The 22260-nt window shown below is 37.0% G+C and overlaps 2 protein-coding genes across 2 annotated transcripts in view; one reads left to right on the forward strand and one right to left on the reverse strand.

Moving 5' to 3' along the window:
• LOC121373831 (protein FAM214A-like) overlaps positions 1-3894 on the forward strand; it is a 69813-nt gene extending 65919 nt beyond the window's left edge. The window contains exons 10-12 of the mRNA XM_041500606.1: positions 1364-1432; positions 2129-2295; positions 3502-3894. Of these exons, the coding sequence (XP_041356540.1) occupies positions 1364-1432; positions 2129-2295; positions 3502-3658 (393 nt within the window). The 3' untranslated portion in view covers positions 3659-3894. The remainder of the gene's footprint in view (positions 1-1363; positions 1433-2128; positions 2296-3501) is intronic.
• A 14806-nt stretch (positions 3895-18700) lies between these two features.
• LOC121373471 (WD repeat-containing protein 49-like) overlaps positions 18701-22260 on the reverse strand; it is a 126117-nt gene continuing 122557 nt past the window's right edge. Inside the window, exon 30 of the mRNA XM_041500136.1 lies at positions 18701-18865. Coding sequence (XP_041356070.1) covers positions 18701-18865 — 165 coding nt within the window. The remainder of the gene's footprint in view (positions 18866-22260) is intronic.

Below are 22260 nucleotides of genomic sequence, written 5' to 3' on the forward strand. Positions count from 1 at the left end.
CATCGCAATGTTCTGTAACAATATCCATCTCAGTAAGCCAGCAAAATAAACCACCATTGTTAAAATGTCAAAATAACTGTTTTATGTTTTGTCCATACATTAATCCACATACTGAAATGATAATTTGGAGTGTTTCTGAGTTAATTGGTCTTTTCTTTCCGTGGTCCTGATTTGCAGGTGTGTATTTGGAAAGTAACCAAGTCACGGTAATTAATTACCGCTGTCTAGACACCAAAATATATGGGCCGGTTTTATTTACATCACAGGATATTGTGGGCTAACCTGTTATTCCTAAAATGGTAATGGACATTATCAGCCATTCTGCTTTATTACTGTAAATAATTCTGTAAAACCCTTGATTAAGTAGACTTTCCCATCTCAAATCACACAACTGACCAATTACGTAGTCTCAGAGAAAAGAAAATCATCACTTTTTATATCCTGAGTGGTCGTTTTTGCCGCAACATACCCTACCAAAAGGCCTGATAATATGCATTTTTTCTTAGAATTTTTTGAGAGAGAAAAATACTATCTCCATTTCATTCTATTGATGCAAATTGAAATATATTTAGTTAAATAGTTTATTATACTATCACGTCATTTATGTTGTTTTACAAGTCAGGTTGATTAAAACAAAGCACCTTGTCGTAAATTACTGCTTTTGTATACACTGTGCATACAGGAGTTGGTCGGAGCTGACGTCACTTCGCCCCAAGCTTATAGTACCGGACGCCACAAAAACAAAACAAAATGGTTGCCCCCAGTTAGCAGGAATAATCGCTCTAAAATTACGTGTTTTTCATTTCTTAAAGTGTCAGTATGTGTTGGTGGTCCGGGTATGCATCTTTCCAACACATAAGTTTGAGTTTACTCTTCCTTTAATCTAATCTAGAAAATCCCGAGTTCCCTTCCACCCACATGAATCACTTCAAAGAGTATTCTGTATGTTGTGTGTTTAGCAATTCCTACATAGATCTAATTAATTCTAATGTATCCTCCAAGTGATCACATAACTCGTACCTCCCAGACGCTTCTGTCATTATTTTTTCATTGTTATTAATTTTAATTAATTAATTAATTTGTATTTTTTTTTTTTGTATTGTTATTTATTTAAATTTAGTTCATCATTTAACAAAAGAAAATTCAATTTATTTATTTTATTTATAGGGTGTTATTAATTTATAGCATTATTTATTTATATATTTTACTATTATTTATTTATTTTATTTTATTATTAATTAATTAATTAATTTTATTACATTCATGTTTACTAAACTCTGATGTTCAAAATTTTAACTGTTCCTTTCAAAAACTTTGCAGGCATAAAACTGTCCAAACACCAACATCTATTTTTGTCTTTCAGGGCCATGTCGACCTTGAATCTCTTGGTAAAAAGGGATACCACATTCCAAAGAAAGGAACTGTGCAAGTAGTAAGTGAAATACCGTACTTTGTTAATAACTAGTTTTGTATCTTCTCTCTGTGGGACGTAGCCCAGTGGTAAAGCATTCGTTTGATGCACGGTCGATCTGGGATCGATCCCCGTCGGTGGGCCCATTGAGCTATTTCTCGCTCCAACCAGTGGACCACGACTGGTATATCAAAGGCTGTGGTATGTGCTATCCTGTCTGTGGGATGGTGCATATAAAAGATCCCTTGCTGCTAATCGAAAAGAGTAGCCCATGAAGTGGCGACAGCAGGTTTCCTCTTTCAATATATGCGTGGTCCGTAACCATATGTCTGATGCTTTATAACCGTAAATAAAATGTGTTGAATGCATCGTTAAATAAAACATTTCCTTCCTTCTCTCTGTTGTCTTTTCTTAATTGTTAGAAACATTGGAGGCTGTGCAATTCTGTCTGTGGAAAAAGTGCATATAAAAGGTTCCTTTCTGATTAGGAAAAACTTAGCGGGCTTCCTCTGATGACCATGTCAGAATTACAAAATATTTGACATCCAGTAGATGATGATTACTTAATCAATGTGCTCTAGTGGTGTCGTTAAACAAAACAAACTTTTCTGGAGGGGTGCCTTACATGGATTAACGCACACCATGCATGCATATTTTCATGTCTGTACCAGTATGACATCATATTATGAACAGCTGAGATTCATGTTTTACTTGCAGACATTGTTCAACCCAAACAAGACGGTGGTGAAGATGTTTGTGGTGATGTACAACCTGACGGATATGCCGTCGAACTGCCAGACGTTTCTACGACAACGCACCATGTACATGCCCGTCGATAGCAACAGCACCGAGCCCTCCTACCTGCGATATCTTATCCATCTCAGGTACAGTTGTCTCCCTTTTCTGGCATCAGTTCTCTCCCTTTCCTGCAAAAGTTCTCTCCCTTTCCATTGGGAGTTCTTCATTGACTTGTAGAATGCTGTATAATGTTATCCTGCTCAGCAAGTGTGTGCAAGGGTTGGGTGTTGGGTAACAAACTTTAACTTTAGTTATTAATATGACGTTTAACCTTTAGCCTACTGGATTAATGTTTGACAAAAAGCACGTTGAGTGGGTATACAAGTTTATAATTTTTACTGACCTATATTAACTTAAATGTTTTATAAATACATGAAATAAAGTTCATATATGAATCGGTAAGTAATTTTCATGGGTTTTTCTAATTTTTATATTTTTAGATCAGTTAATGGTGATTAAAATTAGGCAACAAATCGAAAAAGTCGAGTTTACTTACGGGCATTTGTGGCCAGCTGTCCAGTATTTATGTCCATTATTGCCAATAACTGTTTTTCTGACAATTTTTTTTTTTTTTTAAAACAAACTCTGATTCATATCCCAATATTTGGTGATTTTCATTGTTGGTAAAACAATCAAATTTATTATTGAATTACAATGTAGCTGTCAAAATCAGCTATCAATTTCTGAAAATGACTGCGACGTGCCGCCATTGTTGTCAAGCGAAAATACTTGCTGAAAACCAACATACCAAGCTATTTTCACTGAAAAACAATGAACAAAAGCTACCTGTACCATGCTGTAAACTAAACTGTTTCCTGTTAAGAAAACACATTTCCAGTGAGTGTTGTGTGCAAAACGGCGGGAAATATGATTTAGGAAATGCACTGTATACAGTGTACAGTACGTCGACTGGCGTGACGTCGAGGAGTCATAAAGTTAAGTTAGTAATATGTGGGTCTCCAGTCCTTACCACCATATTGGTTTCTGGGGGTAAAAAAACTTGTATGTTTTTTATCTTTAAAAACAAATATCTTATATGTAAACATAAGTTTTTCAAGTTAGTAGGTTAGTGAGAGAGACGAGGGTGTAGTGGTCTTACACCTACCCACTGAGTCGTTAAAACTCGTCCTTGGTGGGAGCCGGTACTGGGATGCGAACCTTGTACCTACCAGCCTTGTGTCTCTTTCTTTTTTTTCACATTTTAAAAAAATATCTTACATTTAAACATAAATTTTCTCTATGAAGTGATTATTATTTTTTTTTTTTTTTTTTTTTTTTTTTTTTTTTTTCAGATTGGCTACGTCGAAATCGGGGAAAATTCACCTTCACACGGATATCCGACTGATTTTTGCCCGAGACAAGTTCGAGTTTGATAACAAGGTGGCACAGTATGAACTTCGATCTTTCACCGAAGGACCCCAGAATCCCAAATTTTCACCCAAGAGGTGACAAATGGATTGTCTAGGATTTTATTTATTGTAGGGTAAATGTTTAACTCATATGTTACTGCAGAGCTTCATATTTTTAACAATTCTACATTCAAAAGAAATAATTGTGGAGTAGCGAAAATGTAAAATTGAATGGAAAGAAAGTTTTTGTTTTCAAAGCTTCAGTTTCATTCCAGCCAATGCACTACAACTACCGTATATTGCCGTGTATTAGCCGACTCCTTGGATAAGCCGACCTCTTAGTCTGACCCTAAAGGGTGTATACTACCAAATCAAATCCCATAGATGACAATAGTAACATATGTGGCTAAAACTCCTACCTGCAACGTATCAACCGACATAAACGCCACGGATATAAATACTACCACCCCTTACACTTAAAGTGAATCAGAAAAAAATGGGGGTCAAGCTGCTCGTTTCTGAGATAACGGGTAGCGTCTATGACTACCCTAGTTTCGCACAAAATTTTAGTACTTTTTTTTACAGGTACCCCATACATGTTTCAAGCACAAGGCTACTTGACACACTGGTACTAGATGAAATAAAATTGCACATTTTGTTTACCCAGATGAAACTATTATTTTTTACAACCAACACACTCACATTTATAACCAATCACAGGACTTGTGGTGTTCACTTCTCTATCAAAAGTTCGGTGCACCTCGAACTTTGACCCAGCCGGAAGTTATTTGGTTTAGTACTACCTAAATATCAGGTACAAAATCATCGGCCTGTTGTATAAGCCGAAGTCATCTTTTGTCCAGTTGTACATCAAAGGCTGTGGTATGTGCTGTCTTGTCTGTCGGATGGTGCATATAAAAGATCCTTTGCTACTAATGGAAAATGTAGCAGATTTCCTATCTAAGACTATATGTCAAAATCACCAAATGTTTGACATCCAATAGCCGATGATTAATAAATCAATGTGCTCTAGTGGTGTTGTTAAACAAAGCAAACTTTTAACTTTCCAAGCCTAGTCTTTTATTATTTGTCTTATTTAAATATTTATTTTGAATAATAATTTAAGTATATTTAACTGAACTGTACTGTTCACGAAAAGAATATAATTTTTAGCTGTGATTTTTAAATTTAGTTTTTTGAGAAGGGATCAACTCATTTAGCCAACGGCATTTTCCTCCTCTTAAAGGGTCGGACCCAAGTTTTTAAACACTACAACATATCTTTCATTATTAGAGCCATTTATGATCACTGAAATCAAACATTACTTATATTTTATTGTTTAGATTAGCCATTTCCATGGAACCGAAGTGTTTCTGGTCATCCTGTTGTTGCTAATATCACACAGGGCATTTATCAAGTAGTGGTTATTGATTTGAGTTGTAGTCTTATTTTTTTAAAAATATTTTCCGGTGGTAACATCACAGACTCTTGTTTCTCTGTGTTGTAACTTTATCAAAGTGACTTACAGGTTTGTAGATTAACTAAATTTAGTGTCCATTTTTTATGAGTTGAAACTAGGGTCTGCACCTTTAAAAATAGACTGGTCTGAAACATCTCGACAACCAATGAAATTTACACACACACACACACACACACACACACACACACACCCCCCCCCCCCCCCCCCCCCGTCTTGGACACATCCACCGGGGAATCTCTTTTCTTTAGAGGGGCGAGACATAGCCCAGTGGTAAAGTGTTCGCTTGGTGCGTGGTCGGTCTGGGATCGATCCGCGTTGGTGGGCCCATTGGGCTATTTCTCGTTCCAGCCAGTGCATCACGACTGGTACATCAAAGGCCTAAGTATGTGCTATCCTGTCTATGTGGATGGTGCATATAAAAGATCCCTTGCTGCTAATCGAAAAGAGTAGCCCATGAAGTGGCGACAGCGGGTTTCCTCCCTCAATATCTGTGGTGCTTAACCATATGTCCGACGCCATATAACCGTAAATAAAATGTGTTGAGTGCGTCGTTAAATAAAACAGTTCCTTCCTTCCTTCCTTTTCATTAGCTAGTTTTGCTTTAGCCATTGGTCACGTTAATTAAGTATTCATGAAAAGAAAAAACAATCCCCAGTTTCCTACTGAATGATAATATTTAACATCCAAAAAGCTGATGATTAATAAATCAATGTGCTCAGGTGGTGTCGTTAAACAAAACATTCAAAACACATACATGTACAAACCTTTGAAAATGTAGAATTTGATAAAATATTTAAGCTGTGCAGTAATATATCTACTGTTAGTGAGTGAATCGTCTGTATGTGTGTGTAAACAAACCGTTCATGGCAATGTAACAACCAGTTGGGGGGGGGGGGGGGGGGGGGGGGGGGGGGGGGGGGGACATGAAAATCCAAGAATCTACCAATAATATCCAAGGATCTACCAACAATATCCAAGGAGCTGCCTGCAACATCCAAGGAGCTACCAACAACTTGCGAAGAGCGCTGCCAACAACTTGCAAGGAGCTACCAACAACTTGCGAAGAGCGCTGCCAACAACTTGCAAGGAGCTACCAACAACTTGCGAAGAGCGCTGCCAACAACTTGCAAGGAGCTACCAACAACTTGCAAGGAGCTGCCAACAACTTGCAAGGAGCTGCCAACAACTTGCAAGGACCTGCCAACAACGCGAGCCTTCATAGCATACCAATAATTGGTGACAAGTCTGGAGACGAGTTGAAATATTTTTAGTGGTTATGTAAACGTTGTTACCTCACAGTGTCTGTGAAAAACTGATTTCTTCCTGAAACTTAGACACCTTGTTATGAATAAGATCTGTACACGACTGTTATTTAAATAGTAAAAGTGGAAAGATTGATATTTGAGAGTGTATGTCGAAGACGTGCCAGATTCCTAAAATAAACAAACTGACTCATTGTCTGTATTAAAAACTGTTGTCAGATCCTGAAAATAAAACAAAAATGACTCGTCTGCTAAAACTGTTGTTAGATCCAAAAATTAAACTAAATGACTCATTGTCTGTATAAAATTGTTACAAATAACATCTTTACACAACTATTATTAAATTGTGAAAGTAAAAAGAATGATTTGTTGTGTATGTCAAAACTGTTGTCAAATCCTGCAAGTAAAACAAAAATGACTGGTCTGCTAAAACTGTTGTTAGATCCAAAAATTAAACTAAATGACTCATTGTCTGTCTAAAACTGTTACAAACAACATCTGTACACAACTATTATTAAATTGTGAAAGTAAAAAGAAAGATTCGTTGTGTATGTCAAAACTGTTGTCAGATCCTGAAAATATGTACATTGATATTGAATTAAACAGTTGCCAAATCCTGTATGGTACAAAATAACACTGACATTGATAAAAATTGTTGTTTGATTCTGAAAATAACCAGTATAACAGTGACATTGTATAAAACTGTTGTCAGATACTGAAAATAAACAGGATATCACTGACATTGTAGAAAACTTGTCAGATACTGAAAATAAACAGGATATCACTGACATTATAGAAAACCTGTCAGATACTGAAAATAAACAGGATATCACTGACATTGTATAAAACTGTTGTCAGATACTGAAAATAAACAAGATATCACTGACATTGTATAAAACCATTGTCAGATACTGAAAATAAACAGGATTTCACTGACATTGTATAAATCTTGTCTGAAGCTGAAAAAAGAGCAGAATTAATAACCTTTGCTCTGTGCATTAATTTTTTTTCTACGTTTTTTTTTAGGGTTAATTTTTTTAAAATATCCTGACAATGTTGAAAGCAGGTTAAAAATTACTGTTATCATTTGATCGTAGCTGAATATAAGAGTTACTTCGTCTTCTGTTATTGACCTGTGTTGGCGTGTCGTGAGTGACCGAGGTTGGTTTTGTTTGTAGTTGTTGTTACAGACCGTAACAATGTATGGTTATTATTTACTGTAGATAGGATTTTCAAATTTTACAACAGATTTTGCATTTTGTTGTGGGGCATTGGACACAGTATTTAGTCAAAATGTCGGTTATGAACTTTGTCACGAAGTTAATTTTAGTTTAGGTTTTTTTCTGTCAAAATCTGATGAGCATTGGTGTTTGGGTTGGGGTTTTTGTTGTTGTTGTTTTTTTCCTCCATTTTTCAATTACTTTTTTTTTTTTTTTTTTTTTTTTTTTTTTTTTTTTTTTTGATGAATGTTATTTATCCACAATGTCTGTTATGAACATGTCAGTAAGTTTTGTTTTCATCTTTTCTGTCAATGTGACTGTGAAAGATACTTTTTACCTTATTTCAACAGATTGTAAACTTTTTTCTTTTCTTTTTTAAAATTAAATTTAAGATAAAGATGCTTATTACCTTAATTTTAACAGTCTGTAAATTTTTTTTTTTTATTAAATGTGACCATTATTACCCTATTTTAACAGACTGTAAACTTCTTTTTTCGTTTCTTTTTTAATTAAATGTGACAGTTAAAGATATATGCACTTATTACCTTATTTTAACAGACTGTAAAGTTTTTTTTATTATTAAATGGGACAGTTAAAGGAACTTTTACCGTATTCATCTAAGAACTTGACCAACACCCCACTGAGACTGGCTGTAGAGTAACAGACGGTGCATTTTTAACGAGTTCCGTGTGAGTAAACTGCAAGTTCATTGGTGACGGTTTTGAGTAAATACTGTGTAGTTTAATTATTAACCTGTTTGTGATTTATTTATGAAATAAGGCCGTGCCTTAGATGGTTAGAGAAATACATGTACTGTGTTCATTGTATGTAAAAAAAGAGGCGTTCTCACATTGCCATTTTTAGTAATAATCATTTGTATGTTACATCATAAGATTCTGTGACATCACAAGATCCTGTGACATCACAAAATATTGGGACATCACAAGATCCTGTGACATCACAAGATACTGTGACAACACAAGATACTGTGACAACACAAGATTCTTTGACATCACAAGATTCTATAACAACACAAGATTCTGTGACATCACAGAAAACTCTAAAGTTTAAATATATTTCCAGTGAAATAAAGAAAATGCTGATGTACAAAACGTACTGATCTTATTATGTAACAAAAGAATTATTAACTACATTTGAGTTAGTTTTATATGGAGCCAAGAAGTACAAACATTTTGACATGTTTATGTACAAAGAACAAAAACAAAACAACAAAGGGACAGAAATGTTTACGTGTACCTTAATACATCAGGGCTTCTAAAATTTTCATAAAAGTCCACTAGCCATGGGATCAGTGATATTAAAAGTCCACTAGCCATGGGATCAGTGATATTAAAAGTCCACTAGCCATGGGATCAGTGATATTAAAAGTCTACTAGCCATGGGATCAGTGATATTAAAAATCTACTAGCCACGATTAAAAATTCACTAGTCCTACATTACTTTAAGTTAATACAATTTTATTAAATAATAGTAATAATCAGATATGTCACGTCACCTAAAGAGGGAGATAGATCTTAAAAACACTAACATTGGAGGGTTGGGGTGGGGGCAGGATATTCATATTTGACCCAAAACATTCACTAGCCGTCAGGCATGGTAATATTAGTTATTTACTAGCCCAACATAGAATATCACTAGCCATGGGAGTGGGTCTATCATAATCTAGAAGCACTGATGATACGATTAGCTGAGAGCTTGTGATTTGCGTTAAGAAAGATAGATATCTAGTTTAACGTGCCCATATACCACTAGGGTTTCGAACACGCCCATCCAAAGTACTGCCTTCGATAAGATCGGTGGCCTGACTGGATGGAGAGGGGAGGGTAGAGTTGAAAATGGGCAGAATTTTGAAAATAGCAATTAGTAAAAAAGTTAAGTTTGTGTTAAGGAATACAAGATGAACATGGAATTAATTTCTTCTTGCAATGGCAATTTGGTACAAATAATAACAAAGCAAATATCCAATAATTATAAAAATGCCTTACGTTTACAGATAAATTTCTTAACAACTTTTTTATGGCAGCATACTAATTTCTGTTGCAAATTTTGAGGCCTGCGTGTACCATTCGCTACAGTGTCATCACACCTTGCAGATCTTACATTGTAACGGTGTCGTGGGTTCTGGGGTTCACTTGTTCATGTTACAATTCAAGTCTACTATGAAAATCGCAATGTAAGAACGCCCCTTTGAAGTAGTGTTATGCAACATTTAACACTGCAGTCATGCTTTTAATATTCCCCTAATTGTTAAGTATATTAAAATTTTATTGATGACAAAAGTAATGTTCATGGAAGTTAAAAAATATTGGATAACCTCTGTTTTTGTTGATTTGGCGATATTGTTGATTCTTAATCATTTTGTTTTTTGTTTCGTTAAGTAAAATATACCGAACACCATAATTTAGATCTGTAACATTTAAATTGTGAGTACTTTTAAGAAGGGGGAACGGGATATAGTCCAGTGGTAGAACGCTCGCCTGATGTGTGCTTGGTCTGGGATTGATACCCGCTTGGTGGGCCCATTAAACCATTACTCATTCCAGCCAATGCATACATCAAAGGCCGTGGTATGTGCTGTCCCGTCTGTGTGATGGTGCACATAAAGCAAATCCCTTGCTACTGATGAAAAAGTGTAGCAGGTTTCATCTCTAAGACTTATGTCAAAAGTACCAAATGTCTGACATGCAATAGCCAATGTTTAATAAATCTGCTCTAGTGGTGTCATTGAACAAAACCAATTTAATTCTGTAAGAAGGGATCAAGTGTCACTTCACAGAATTGAGCGCATGTCATTGAGTAAAACCTTTTTCTAATTTTGGTGTTCGGTATAGTTTGTCGATGTTAAAACAGCTGACACTAGTGTCGCAGTTAAGCCCGTGTGATTCAGTTGTATTCAGCAAAAACTACATTTCGAAACAAGTCGCTTGCAGGCATCGAAATAAACAACGTGTCTGGTAACCCATGCACAGGTCGCCGCAAAACACCGACCCGGTAACCTGTTGGTTAGGACACATTTGTTGTTCAGTCATCATCATTATTATCGATATCAAATACCTCCACTATACACACCGGTACTCTGTTGATCAACAAACGTCACTGTTCTCACTGTACCGATACTGTACGTGCATCTAAATAACACCCCACGGATCACAATGTAGGTTCTCGACACGTGACCTTAACGGCCGTTCTCGACTTATTTCGATGCCCGACTTGTACTTGAATCTGTTTCTGTTTTTTTAGTTGTTCAACTGATTGTACAGATTGTACAGAATGAGAATGAAGCATGCTGGGATTGTATCCACATACATATATCATACTTAATCTAGAATTTGTTAACAGACCAAACGCAACACAATGTGGCTGGACTGCCCTCACACACAGATTCCATTTAATCTGCTTGTTTGTTGGTCAGTCTGTCAATACTTATCCTGACACCTAACCCATGTGCAGTTATCCCTTCCCGTCAGCCAATCTGTTGTGTCCCTGGTCTGAGTGCCCTGTCACGTGATCTCCTTTGTCCCTTGTCATTGGCCAATCGGTTGTGTCCATTATATAATCTTCCTATCAATGATATCGTTTCTGCTTCACTTTTCGATAACGGCACTAAGATGTCAGGGTAGGTATTTTAAAAGAAAACAAAAAACAAAAACATTTAGTACGATACATACAAATTATTTATTTCATTTCAGAGTAGCTATTTATTATTATTAAAAGAAGGCCGTTAGTAAATGATATTTTAAAAACATCCATTGGACTCTACCTTGTGCATGTACACAAGTTTGAAACTGTTAGAAATAATGGTCGTGATGCCACCGACATTGAGAACCTTTCTGAACCAATGTTAATTCATATGCAATGTGGAAACCACGCATTGCTGTAAAATACGGCTGACACACAGTGTACCGGGATATACCAATCATTTGACTGAGATATTTGCAAAGATCGAGGCGATGCGATACATAGCTGGAAGTCACATTGTGTTGTATGTTATTTATTGCATGTGTTGTTGTTTTGTTTTTTTGTGACATTCCTTGAAACTCGTCCAAGAGGACAGAGTTGTGATATTATCAGAGTTACCGTCTTGCACGTTATCTCCATTCCGTCAGTCTGCAAGTGTTGTCACAACTTTACTTTAGTCTTTAAAACCGCAGTTACCAAATAATTCTGTACAGGCCCCATGAAAAATAAAATAAAACACGTTTATAGTCTAGACACATGACTCAAAGAGTGCGAGTCATTAATTTCACAGTAATGCTATACAAACTGCATGCATGTGATGTCATTAAAGATTTCACATAGCCCAGTGGTGAAGGGCTTGCTTAATGTGCAGTCAGCACACCATGTCTAGTATATCAAAGGCTGTGGTATGTGCTGTCCTGTATGGCATGGTGCATATAAAAGATCTCTTGCTACCAGTGGAAGAGACTATATTTAAAAATTACCAAATGTTTGACATCCAAAACAAAAATCGACATCGACTACTTTTAACTGACTAGGAATAACAGTGACAGACTGACGGTAATGAAGTGACGCGTCTGCCTTTCGGCTCATCCGTCTGCTTCTGTTAAAAGCTCTATCTTGTGATTTATCAAAAATATATTTATATGTATTTCTTAGAGTTCTTTTGGAATCTTTTCTTCCCCCTTTTCGTATTTATTTCATTGCTCCTCACTTTCAATGTCATTTCTCATTCTCTCTCTGAAGAAAACTGTCGGTATTGGAGATCATGAACTTTGTGTTAGCACTGCCACGAGGACAACGATCTTCTGTCCGTTTTGACTAAAAACGCACCAAATTGTGGCAAAACCATGTCAAAAGAACCTCCTACCGACAAGATGGACTTTTTTCTGGGTTTTTTCCTTCTCTCATTTCTTCTGTTTCTGTAGGCCTATATGCTATAAAATTGTACATTATGATTAATTTATTGTATGTAATATACAAAATATACCTTTTTTTTCCCTCTTTTGTTTGTGGAATTTCTTCCTCACTATAGGTGATTAGTGAAGTAGTGCATCTATGCAGGTATCCCCCCACTCCACCCCCGGCATAATCGCCACTAATTAGTATCGTTATTAATTATGGTCTTGGAGACTTGTAGTTGCATGGTTCAGTGTGCATTTGTTTTGCATCAGGAAAGATAACTCTGCATGTATTCTATTCAAAAGGAGAATAAACAGGTTTCAAAATTAAACACATATTTGTTCTTTGTTACTTGAAAGGGTCGACCTGCCTCAGTGGCGTAGTTCCAACCCAGAGAGTTTTAATGGCTCAGTGGGTAGGTGTAAGGCCACTACACTCTCTTCTCACTAACCAACAATAACCCACTGTCCTGGACAGACAGCTCAGATAGCTGAGGTATTTACCCACGACAGTGTCCTTGAACCTTAATTGGAATGAATGAATGAATGTTTAACGACACCCCAGCACGAAAAATACATCGGCTATTGGGTGTCAAACTATGGTAATTCAAATAAATAAAGTGATGATCAACGTCAACATAAAAATTCAAGGTTTGAACAAAAACAGTGTAAAGAACTGTGCATAAATACAAATACAAATATCACAGAATTTTACGGACACCGAATTTTACTCTAAACTTCAATTTGTGCTGTATTGGCCATTCTCAAAGAGAATGTTACACCCCTGCACCACGGTGTGAACCTTAATTGGATATAAGCACGAAAATAAGTTAAAATGAAAGGGTCAGGATCCAGCTGCCCGAGATGCTTGGGTCGAAGGATCAAATCTCCTTGGTGGAACTGTTCACTGATTGGGTTTTTCCTGTTCCAACCGGTGCCCCTGTCCGTGGGGGAAAATGCATATGAACTTCCCTTATTGGTAATGGGAAAATATTTATCACATTACCTCCTGTGTCAAGTCGCTGCTGGATCTGCCCTTATTCAATTTAAGTACTGTAGTTATACACACACACACGGCCATAGGACCTTTTTTTTTCATTGTTCAGGGTCCGGTTTAGACAGGTTTTACTACATATTTTTTGTAGGTACAAATCCAGTTTGTACCACACTGAATATACAGACAGTGAATTTTTAAATAACTATATTTAGTACACAATTTAAGTTGTTAAAAGATTTTATTAGTTAGAAACATCTAACAATATGGGTAAACTTGTTGGAAATTAAATCTCTTTAAAAGTTGCAGACAGACACACACGCACACACACACAGACACACACACACACCCTTAATACATAATTCTCATAAAAAAATGTATTAGTGCAAATGTAGCCTATACAATGAACACAACATTTTCTGTTGCAAACGCAACTACATGTAACTATATTCTCTTAAACACACTTCAATACATAAAAAAATAATACTGAAATTACATCTAGAAAAATTGTCGAGCAGTAAAAATGTTTGTAAATACAAATATAAATATTAGTTAAATATTTATTTAAAAATTCATCCTTCAGTATCAAAATAAATTCCAACCACACTCCAGAAAAAAAACATACACATACAAATGACATACACATACAAATGACAGACACACATGTACACACACAGTGAGTCAGACACACACAAAACCAACAAAACAAAAACCCACTATATATATATATATATACAGTCCAACCTCGTTACTACCACATTTACACCATCCGACCACAAATTGTCGGGAATCAAGTTATTCTGTTCATTACACCGGAATTCACGCCTTCCGACACCGACGGAGCAAATTCAGAGCAAATTAGAAACAAAAGTGCACCCAATGTCTAAAACCACCTCTTTACGACGACGTTACATTATCACAGATGTCGTAGTACATTGACAGTACACACAGCCATTTGGCATCCTTGATCTCGTCGCGGGCCGACAGTGTCACATGATGTTACTGATGTCTGCTAACTATGTATACGTGCATTGCTTTTGAACATAAGCCTTTAGTCATTCAATTAAAGGATTAACTTGGAACTCTACTAGTTTTATGACATTTTGTAAACGAAGTTGGTACCAATCGATTAGATTGGCCGTGAATGTGCTTAAATTAATAATAATATGCTAAGGATTTAATGATGGTCTGTGGTCCATCCCTGTCGGTGGGACCATTGGGCTATTTCTCATTCCAGCCAGTGTACCACGATTGGTATATTAAATGCCTTTGTATGTGTTATCCTGTCTGTGGGATGGTGCATATAAATGATCACTTGCTACTATCGACACCCACACCCAATAGCCGATGATTAATAAATCAATATAACGACAAAGTGACCCAGGGACGAACATGGTCAGGGACGAACATGGTCGTTGTAACGAGGTCTGACTGTACACATATAATATAATATATATAATACAGGTCATAGACTTGGGGCCTAATTCACTAAAGTCTCATAACTTTGCGATCTCGCAGTGCAATGCTAAAAGCATCCTCTTTGTTGTCTAGCAGAGCCTAAGAGACCTGTGTGAATTAGGCCCCTGGTCTGTAAGTTCATACAATCAATAATTAATATGATGAACACTTATTTTGACCTGGTCATTGAGTTATAGTTACAGTATCGACTTTTATTTTTAATTAATTTAAGCATTCAGATGAGATCATTCTGACATGCTATTCTTCGATCACAATCGATTTCTATCGTATAGGGTGTATATACTACCAAATTTAATCTCGTAGCTAAAACTCCTACCTGCAGCATATCAGTCGACATAAACACTATAGATATAAATCCTACCACCCCTCACCCTAAAAGTGAATCAGAAAAAAAAGGGGGATCAAGCTGCTCATTTCAGAGATAACGGGTAGTGTCTATGACTACCCAACTTCCGCACAAAATTTGAGTATTTTTTTTATTTTTTTAACAGGTTACCCATACATGTTTCAAGCACAAGGCTACCGTACTTGATGAAATGGTACTAGATGAAATAAAATTGCATACATTTTTTTCCCAGATGAAACTAATTAGTTTTTTACAACCAACACACTCACATCTATCACCAATCGCAGGACTTGTGGTATTAACGGCTATATGAAAACTTGGATGGATCTCATACTTTGACAAAGCGGGAAGTTATTTGGTTTATTAATAATTACCATCATGAAGCTGTGAGTGCATTAGACATTTGTTTTGTTTAACAACACCACTAGAGCAGAGTGATTCATTAATCATCGACTATTGGATGTCAAACATTTGGTAACTCTGACACAGAGGAAACCCACTACATTTTTCCATTAACAGCAAGGGATCTTTTCATATGCACTTCCACACAGACAGGATAGCACACACCACGGCCTTTGACCAGTTGTGGTGCACTAGTTGGAATGAGAAAAAAAACCTAATCAGTTGAATGGATCCACTGAGGTGGTTCGATCCTGCGACGGAAGCACCTCAGACGAGCGTTCAACCCACTGAGCTAATTCCCGCCCTTCTCTTCAATTCTGCAATGTAGTAAAAAGATTGCAATAAAACTTATATACATGTACCGCAATTGAAAGATGTAGAAAAAATAGTTGCCACATTAAGATATCTGCAAAACTGCTTGTTAATTGCTCTTTTTGTAAGGTTTTTAACAATACAAAAGAATACCGTTACCCAGAATACCTCGTGTAAATCGCCATGAAAGTCAAACTTGATCTGTAACAGTACATGATAAAACTATATACAAAATTTCAGCTCAATATCTTGAGGTATTGCGAAAAAATGTGGGACAGACGGCCGGAGATGAAACCTCTGGTTGGATTGGTGGGGGAGGGGGTGGGGAGGAGAGGGAGGGACTAATAAATCAATATGCTCTAGAGATGTTGCGAAACAAAACTTTATTTGATTTGAATTTTTTTATTTAAATATACATGCAGATAATCATATCCTAAGCAGTGTTCGAGATTAACAGTATCCCGATATCCCAGAGATACCAGGGCCGGTGCTTATAAAACTTAAAAGTCTAGACTTTAATAAAGTCCAGACTTTAACGTATAATGCTATTTGAATGGCGTTGCCGTGACGTTAAAGTCTGGACTTAAGTCTAGACTTTAAGGTTTATAAGCACGGGGCCAGAATTTAATTTTGGATACCAGACTTCAAGAAGCCAGTATCCTACCGGGATACCATATAATGTTGGGTTTTTTTAATCCTGCATTTTTATTTTTTGTAAAACAATGAAAGTCGTCATTTACTAGTGCATGAAGTTAAGTAAGAGTATTTTCAAGCTCGTACTCAGTCTAATGCTATGCCATAACAGTATCTCCCCCAACTCAATAGCGGTGCAGCAATAGACTTGGAATCGCTATTGTTTTTGTTGGATGTTTCCTCCCCTCAAATGTTATTTGAGATATTGATTCCACATCTACAGAAAATTGGTACAGGTAGGTTTATCATTAATAATGTCAGAATCACTTATAAATTACTGCTAAATATTAATTTATGTTAGCATTAGTCAAATATAGATTCCGTTTGATTGCAAATTTCACGAATTTCGCAATTGCGGCGTTGCAATAGACTGGAAACGAGAACGGTATAAATATAGATTCTGTGAATGGAAATAGACGAACAGAATACATTATTTATGTTTCATTACAATAACGCTTCAGGGATTCCTGGTTAAAATCACATTACTGCAGCCTGGAGGAAATTGGATCTTTTGTCATTGATGAGCAAAGCAATTATCTTTTGAACCCTGCCTGTGGTGGTGGGGGAGGGTGGGGGGGGGGGGTAATCGGAGGTGTCTGGTGTGCTTTAAAATAAATATTTCACAAATGAAAATAAGCATCACTTTCCAGATTTTAATTCAAGTGTTAACAATACACAAATATATATACACACACAGACACACATATACATATACAGTGAAACCTCTCAAGACCGAACCCTCTGTAAACCGGAATTCCCTCAAAACCATACATTTTACAGAGTCCCTTTTTAAAAACCAGGACATAACTTAACCTCTCTAAAGAGGATCCCTCTTAAAAACTGACATTTATATTGGTACTAAGGGTGTCTAGTTTAGAGGGGTTTCACTGTATATACATACATACATACATACATACACATATACACATATACACACATACACACATACACACATACATACATAAATATATACATACATACATACATACATACACATATACACATATACACACATACACACATACACACATACACACCACACATACACACATACACACATACAGACATACATACATACATACATACACATATACACACATACACACATACACACATACATACATACATACATATATATATTTATATATACTAAACACCAAAAGAATTACAAATCAGTGTTATAATTAGTTTAAATTCTTCCTACCTAATTTATTAGTTTCATTTGTCTACTTGATTGTTACACATTGTTTCATTTGTCCACTTGATTGTTACACATTGTTTCATTTGTCCACTTCATTTGTCCACTTGATTGTTACACATTGTTTCATTTGTCCACTTGATTGTTACACATTGTTTCATTTGTTCATTAAATTATGCAATATCCATCATCAAAATTAGAGGTAATACTTTTCCACAATCAGAAAGAATAAGAATTCGGAGAAATTAAATACCTCACCTCTCATTAACTGATTTGGACAATAAAGAAATAATTTGTGATGTATCATTTAGAATTAATCTAGTTCTTAAAATAATCATAATTTTAATAAATATATATACAGTAATAAATATATAAAAAAAATAAATAAAAAATAATAATAAAAAAATTTCATGAAAATGAATTGACATGAACATTCATAGGTACAATTATAAATGAAGGTTCACCGATCTATGGGGTAAATGGAGCTAAAAATATTTAACACTCAGATAAATGCAAAAGTTGATGCTAGCTGTAGAATGCATCCATCACAATCAGAAAAAAATAATACTGTACATACATCTATCTTACCTCTTAACTTCATATAAATGCAGGGCTGTAGCTAGCATGGAGGCAATTGCCCCCCCCCCCCCCCCCCCCCCACCCCCACCCCACCCCCGAAACTTAAAGAAAAGGAGTTTTGGACTATTAACTACTCAGTTGCTCCCCCCCCCCCCCTCCCCCCCAAACAAAAAAATCCTACCAGCTACAGCCCTGGAATGTGACACCAAAAAATACAAAAAATACAATCACAGAACTCTGTACACTTGAAAATATTCCCGGTTGTTTGTTAATGTTTGCAAATTTCTCGTTTGCACATCACTCCTGTGCAGTGACTGAGTTTTTCCGCCCCGCGACCGGTTTCAGCTTGCTGCCTGTGACGGTCTTGTTCTTGCGTGGAGAGAACTGGTACGTTTTCTGACTCCCCGCCACCTGACCGCTTCCAACATGGTGAACACTTCCACGGGCAGTCTTACCCTTACCCTGAAATAGAAAGACATGTTTTATTTAACGACGCACTCAACGCGGTTATATGGTGTCAGACATATGGTGAAAGGACCACACAGATAGTGAGAGAGAGGAAATCCGCTGTCGCCATTTCATGAGCTACTCTTTTTCAATTAGTAGCAAGGGATCTTTTATATACACCATCCCACAGACAGGATAACACATACCACGGCCTTTGATATACCAGTCGTGGTGCACTGGCTGGAACGAGAAATAGCCCAACAGGCCCACCGACGGGGATCGATCCCAGACCGACCGTGCATCAAGCGCGCGCTGTACCACTGGGCTACATCCCGCCCTTACCCTGAAATATAAAGTGCTCCTACTGTGAGTAGCTAGTGGGAATTTCCCTTTTAGCCCTCGTACTGAGGGTCATTGGTTCGAATCCCCTTAGTGGAGGTTGCATTTTTGGGGGTTATATTTGGAGCTGATGTAGTGACTGGATGTGTTCTCAACACAAGAATACAATTATAATCCAGTTGGAATCTATAACAGTTCAACTGTGTCAGTATAAAATTAAGTACTCCTACTGGCAGTAGCTAGTGGGAATTTCCATTACAATTATAACCCAGTTGGAATCTATAACAGTTCAACTGCCCATGGCCCACAGCTCCGGTACATAGCTTCCATTGAGGGGGGCAGGGGGGTGGGGGGTGGGGGGGGGGTGGTGTCAGTATAAAATTAAGTACTCCTACTGGCAGTAGCTAGTGGGAATTTCCCTATTAGCTCAGTTGGTAGAACGCTGGACTCTCGTCCCGAGGGTCATTGGTTCAAATCCCTTTAGTGGAGGTTGATTTTTCTGTTTCACATATTCTTACAGTACAGTACAAAATATCACATATGTACACACACGGCCAGAACTTCACTTTCATTCATTTAACCAGGGTTTTTGCCAGAGGGTAAAACAGGTATGGCGCCATACCCAATTGTTTTTGCAGATTTAATTTGTTGAAGTTAACCTTTTGACAAAATTAAAGACTTATTATTAAAGAAATTATTTCTTTCTGGGGGAGCCCCCCCACCCCACCCCCCCACCCCCAATACCCTCTGTTGACTGCAGTTGAATTCAATTCCATAGCGCCATGCCTTTCTCCTGGATTTTTATTTAAGGCGCTTACATTTTTAGCATCAGTATAACAAAAATCAAACCAAAATAAGTGGGGAAGTGGGTCGCATTCTATCCAGCAAGTCATGTTTTTATTTTATTTTTAAATTCAAATTATTATATTATTTCTTTAATTATTAATTTTTTTAGTTTATTTTATTACTTGTGGTAATTGGTTTTCTAAAGCACTTGAAATCAATGCATAGCGGCAATTGATTTAAGGTGCTTACACACTGTCAAAGCGCTTACTTTATGGCCCGCTATGCCATACTCCAAAATTTCTTTTTGGTAGAAACCCTGAATTTATATGATCTACAAAGACTTACAGGAAAACGTTAACTCAGTTGTTAAAAAACATGAAATGGTATATTTTCATAAGCTGTAGCTTAATACTATAGCATAGAAAATTTATTATTTTCTAATGCAATCACAGTTGTATTATTTTGTACTGTAAATATTTGGCAGTAAAAAGAATGCTGTTATGCCATTATAGAAAGAAATGTTTTATTTAACGACGCACTCAACACATTTTATTTACGGTTACTGTAAACCGTGAAAAAAATGTGTGCGTATAAATTTTGCGTCGTTCGCGTCCAACCTTATATCGCGAAATTAATACGCACGCACTATTTTCCAGTTTGAAGTGTGCTTAAAGTAATTTGTTTTGTTTTGAAATATTTTATTGAGAATAAAAATCACAAAAGGATTCACTCAACAGGCACAGCCTATACACGAGCTCTCCTTGATGGCGACTAATCGTTAATTGTTTTATGTAACTTCAATCGATGGCGACTAATCGTTTATAGTTTTATCTACCAAAGGGTGTTAACAGTTAACAACTGAAGCTGTGAGTTGTGATTCTAATACAGGTGAGGTGGGTAGGGCCTAATCCCCTCTATAGACTCTGTACCAGGAACAATTGCTTGATGTAGGATAACAGAATATTGATTTACAGACAGTAACTTTATAACAATTACAGTGAGCTGTCTTTATCCACTTTTTTTTTTTAGCTGTCAACGGTCGTTCGCGAAATTTACACGTCGCGAACATGCGCTAAGGTATACATTCGCGAAAAAAACACGTCGCAATATTAATACGGTTTACAGTATATACGTATGGTCAGACATATGGTTAAGGACCACACAGATTTTGAGAGGAAACCCGCTGTCGCCACTTCATGGGCTACTCTTTCCGATTGGCAGCAAGGGATCTTTTATTTGCGCTTCCCACAGGCAGGATAGCATAAACCATGGCCTTTGTTGAACCAGTTATGGATCACTGGTCGGTGCAAGTGGTTTACACCTACCCATTGAGCCTTGCGGAGCACTCACTCAGGGTTTGGAGTCCGTATCTGGATTAAAAATCCCATGCCTCGACTGGGATCCGAACCCAGTACCTACCAGCCTGTTGATCGATGGCCTAACCACGACGCCACCGAGGCCGGTGTTATGCCATTATGTCACATTAATAATGTGCATAAGGTTATATGATGTGATGGCTGATGGCTTTATTGTAGATAGCAGGGAGGAATTTTTATATTAAAAACCTGTTAAGGGGCCATTCAAATATTATCTAACGCTAACTTTGTCAAAATTGGACACCCTCCCTCCAACTTGTAACCCTCAGTAACGCTAGAACATACACACACCCAATTTTTTTTTTACAAAATATTACGCTTGGAAACACACACCCCCCATTCACAAATAAGTCATGCGATGGGTGTAATATAATTTTAATGTAGTTGTGCCACTTGTGAAAGCACAGATACACATTTCAGTTCAATTTATAATCCTTATTATCATCCATTAAAGGTTTTTGTAGGAGATATCGCAAATTATAATGCCAGCAGGAGATATCACTTCTTATAATCTTGATTGGTCAAATTTTAATCAAAAGACAATGTTTTGTTACGTCACTGTGTTTCTTTCAGTGCTAAACCTACCATTAGTGACATTCAACCCCCGAGGCCGGTTGTATATGCAGGGCTGGGCTCAAACGTAACCACGACACCACCGAGGCCGGTTGTATATGCAGGGCTGGGCTCAAACGTAACCACGACACCACCGAGGCCGGTTGTATATGCAGGGCTGGGCTCAAACGTAACCACGACACCACCGAGGCCGGTTGTATATGCAGGGCTGGGCTCAAACGTAACCACGACACCACCGAGGCCGGTTGTATATGCAGGGCTGGGCTCAAACGTAACCACGACACCACCGAGGCCGGTTGTATATGCAGGGCTGGGCTCAAACGTAACCACGACACC

This window comes from Gigantopelta aegis, chromosome 5 (genome assembly GCF_016097555.1).
Source record: "Gigantopelta aegis isolate Gae_Host chromosome 5, Gae_host_genome, whole genome shotgun sequence".
NCBI lineage: Eukaryota > Metazoa > Mollusca > Gastropoda > Neomphalida > Peltospiridae > Gigantopelta > Gigantopelta aegis.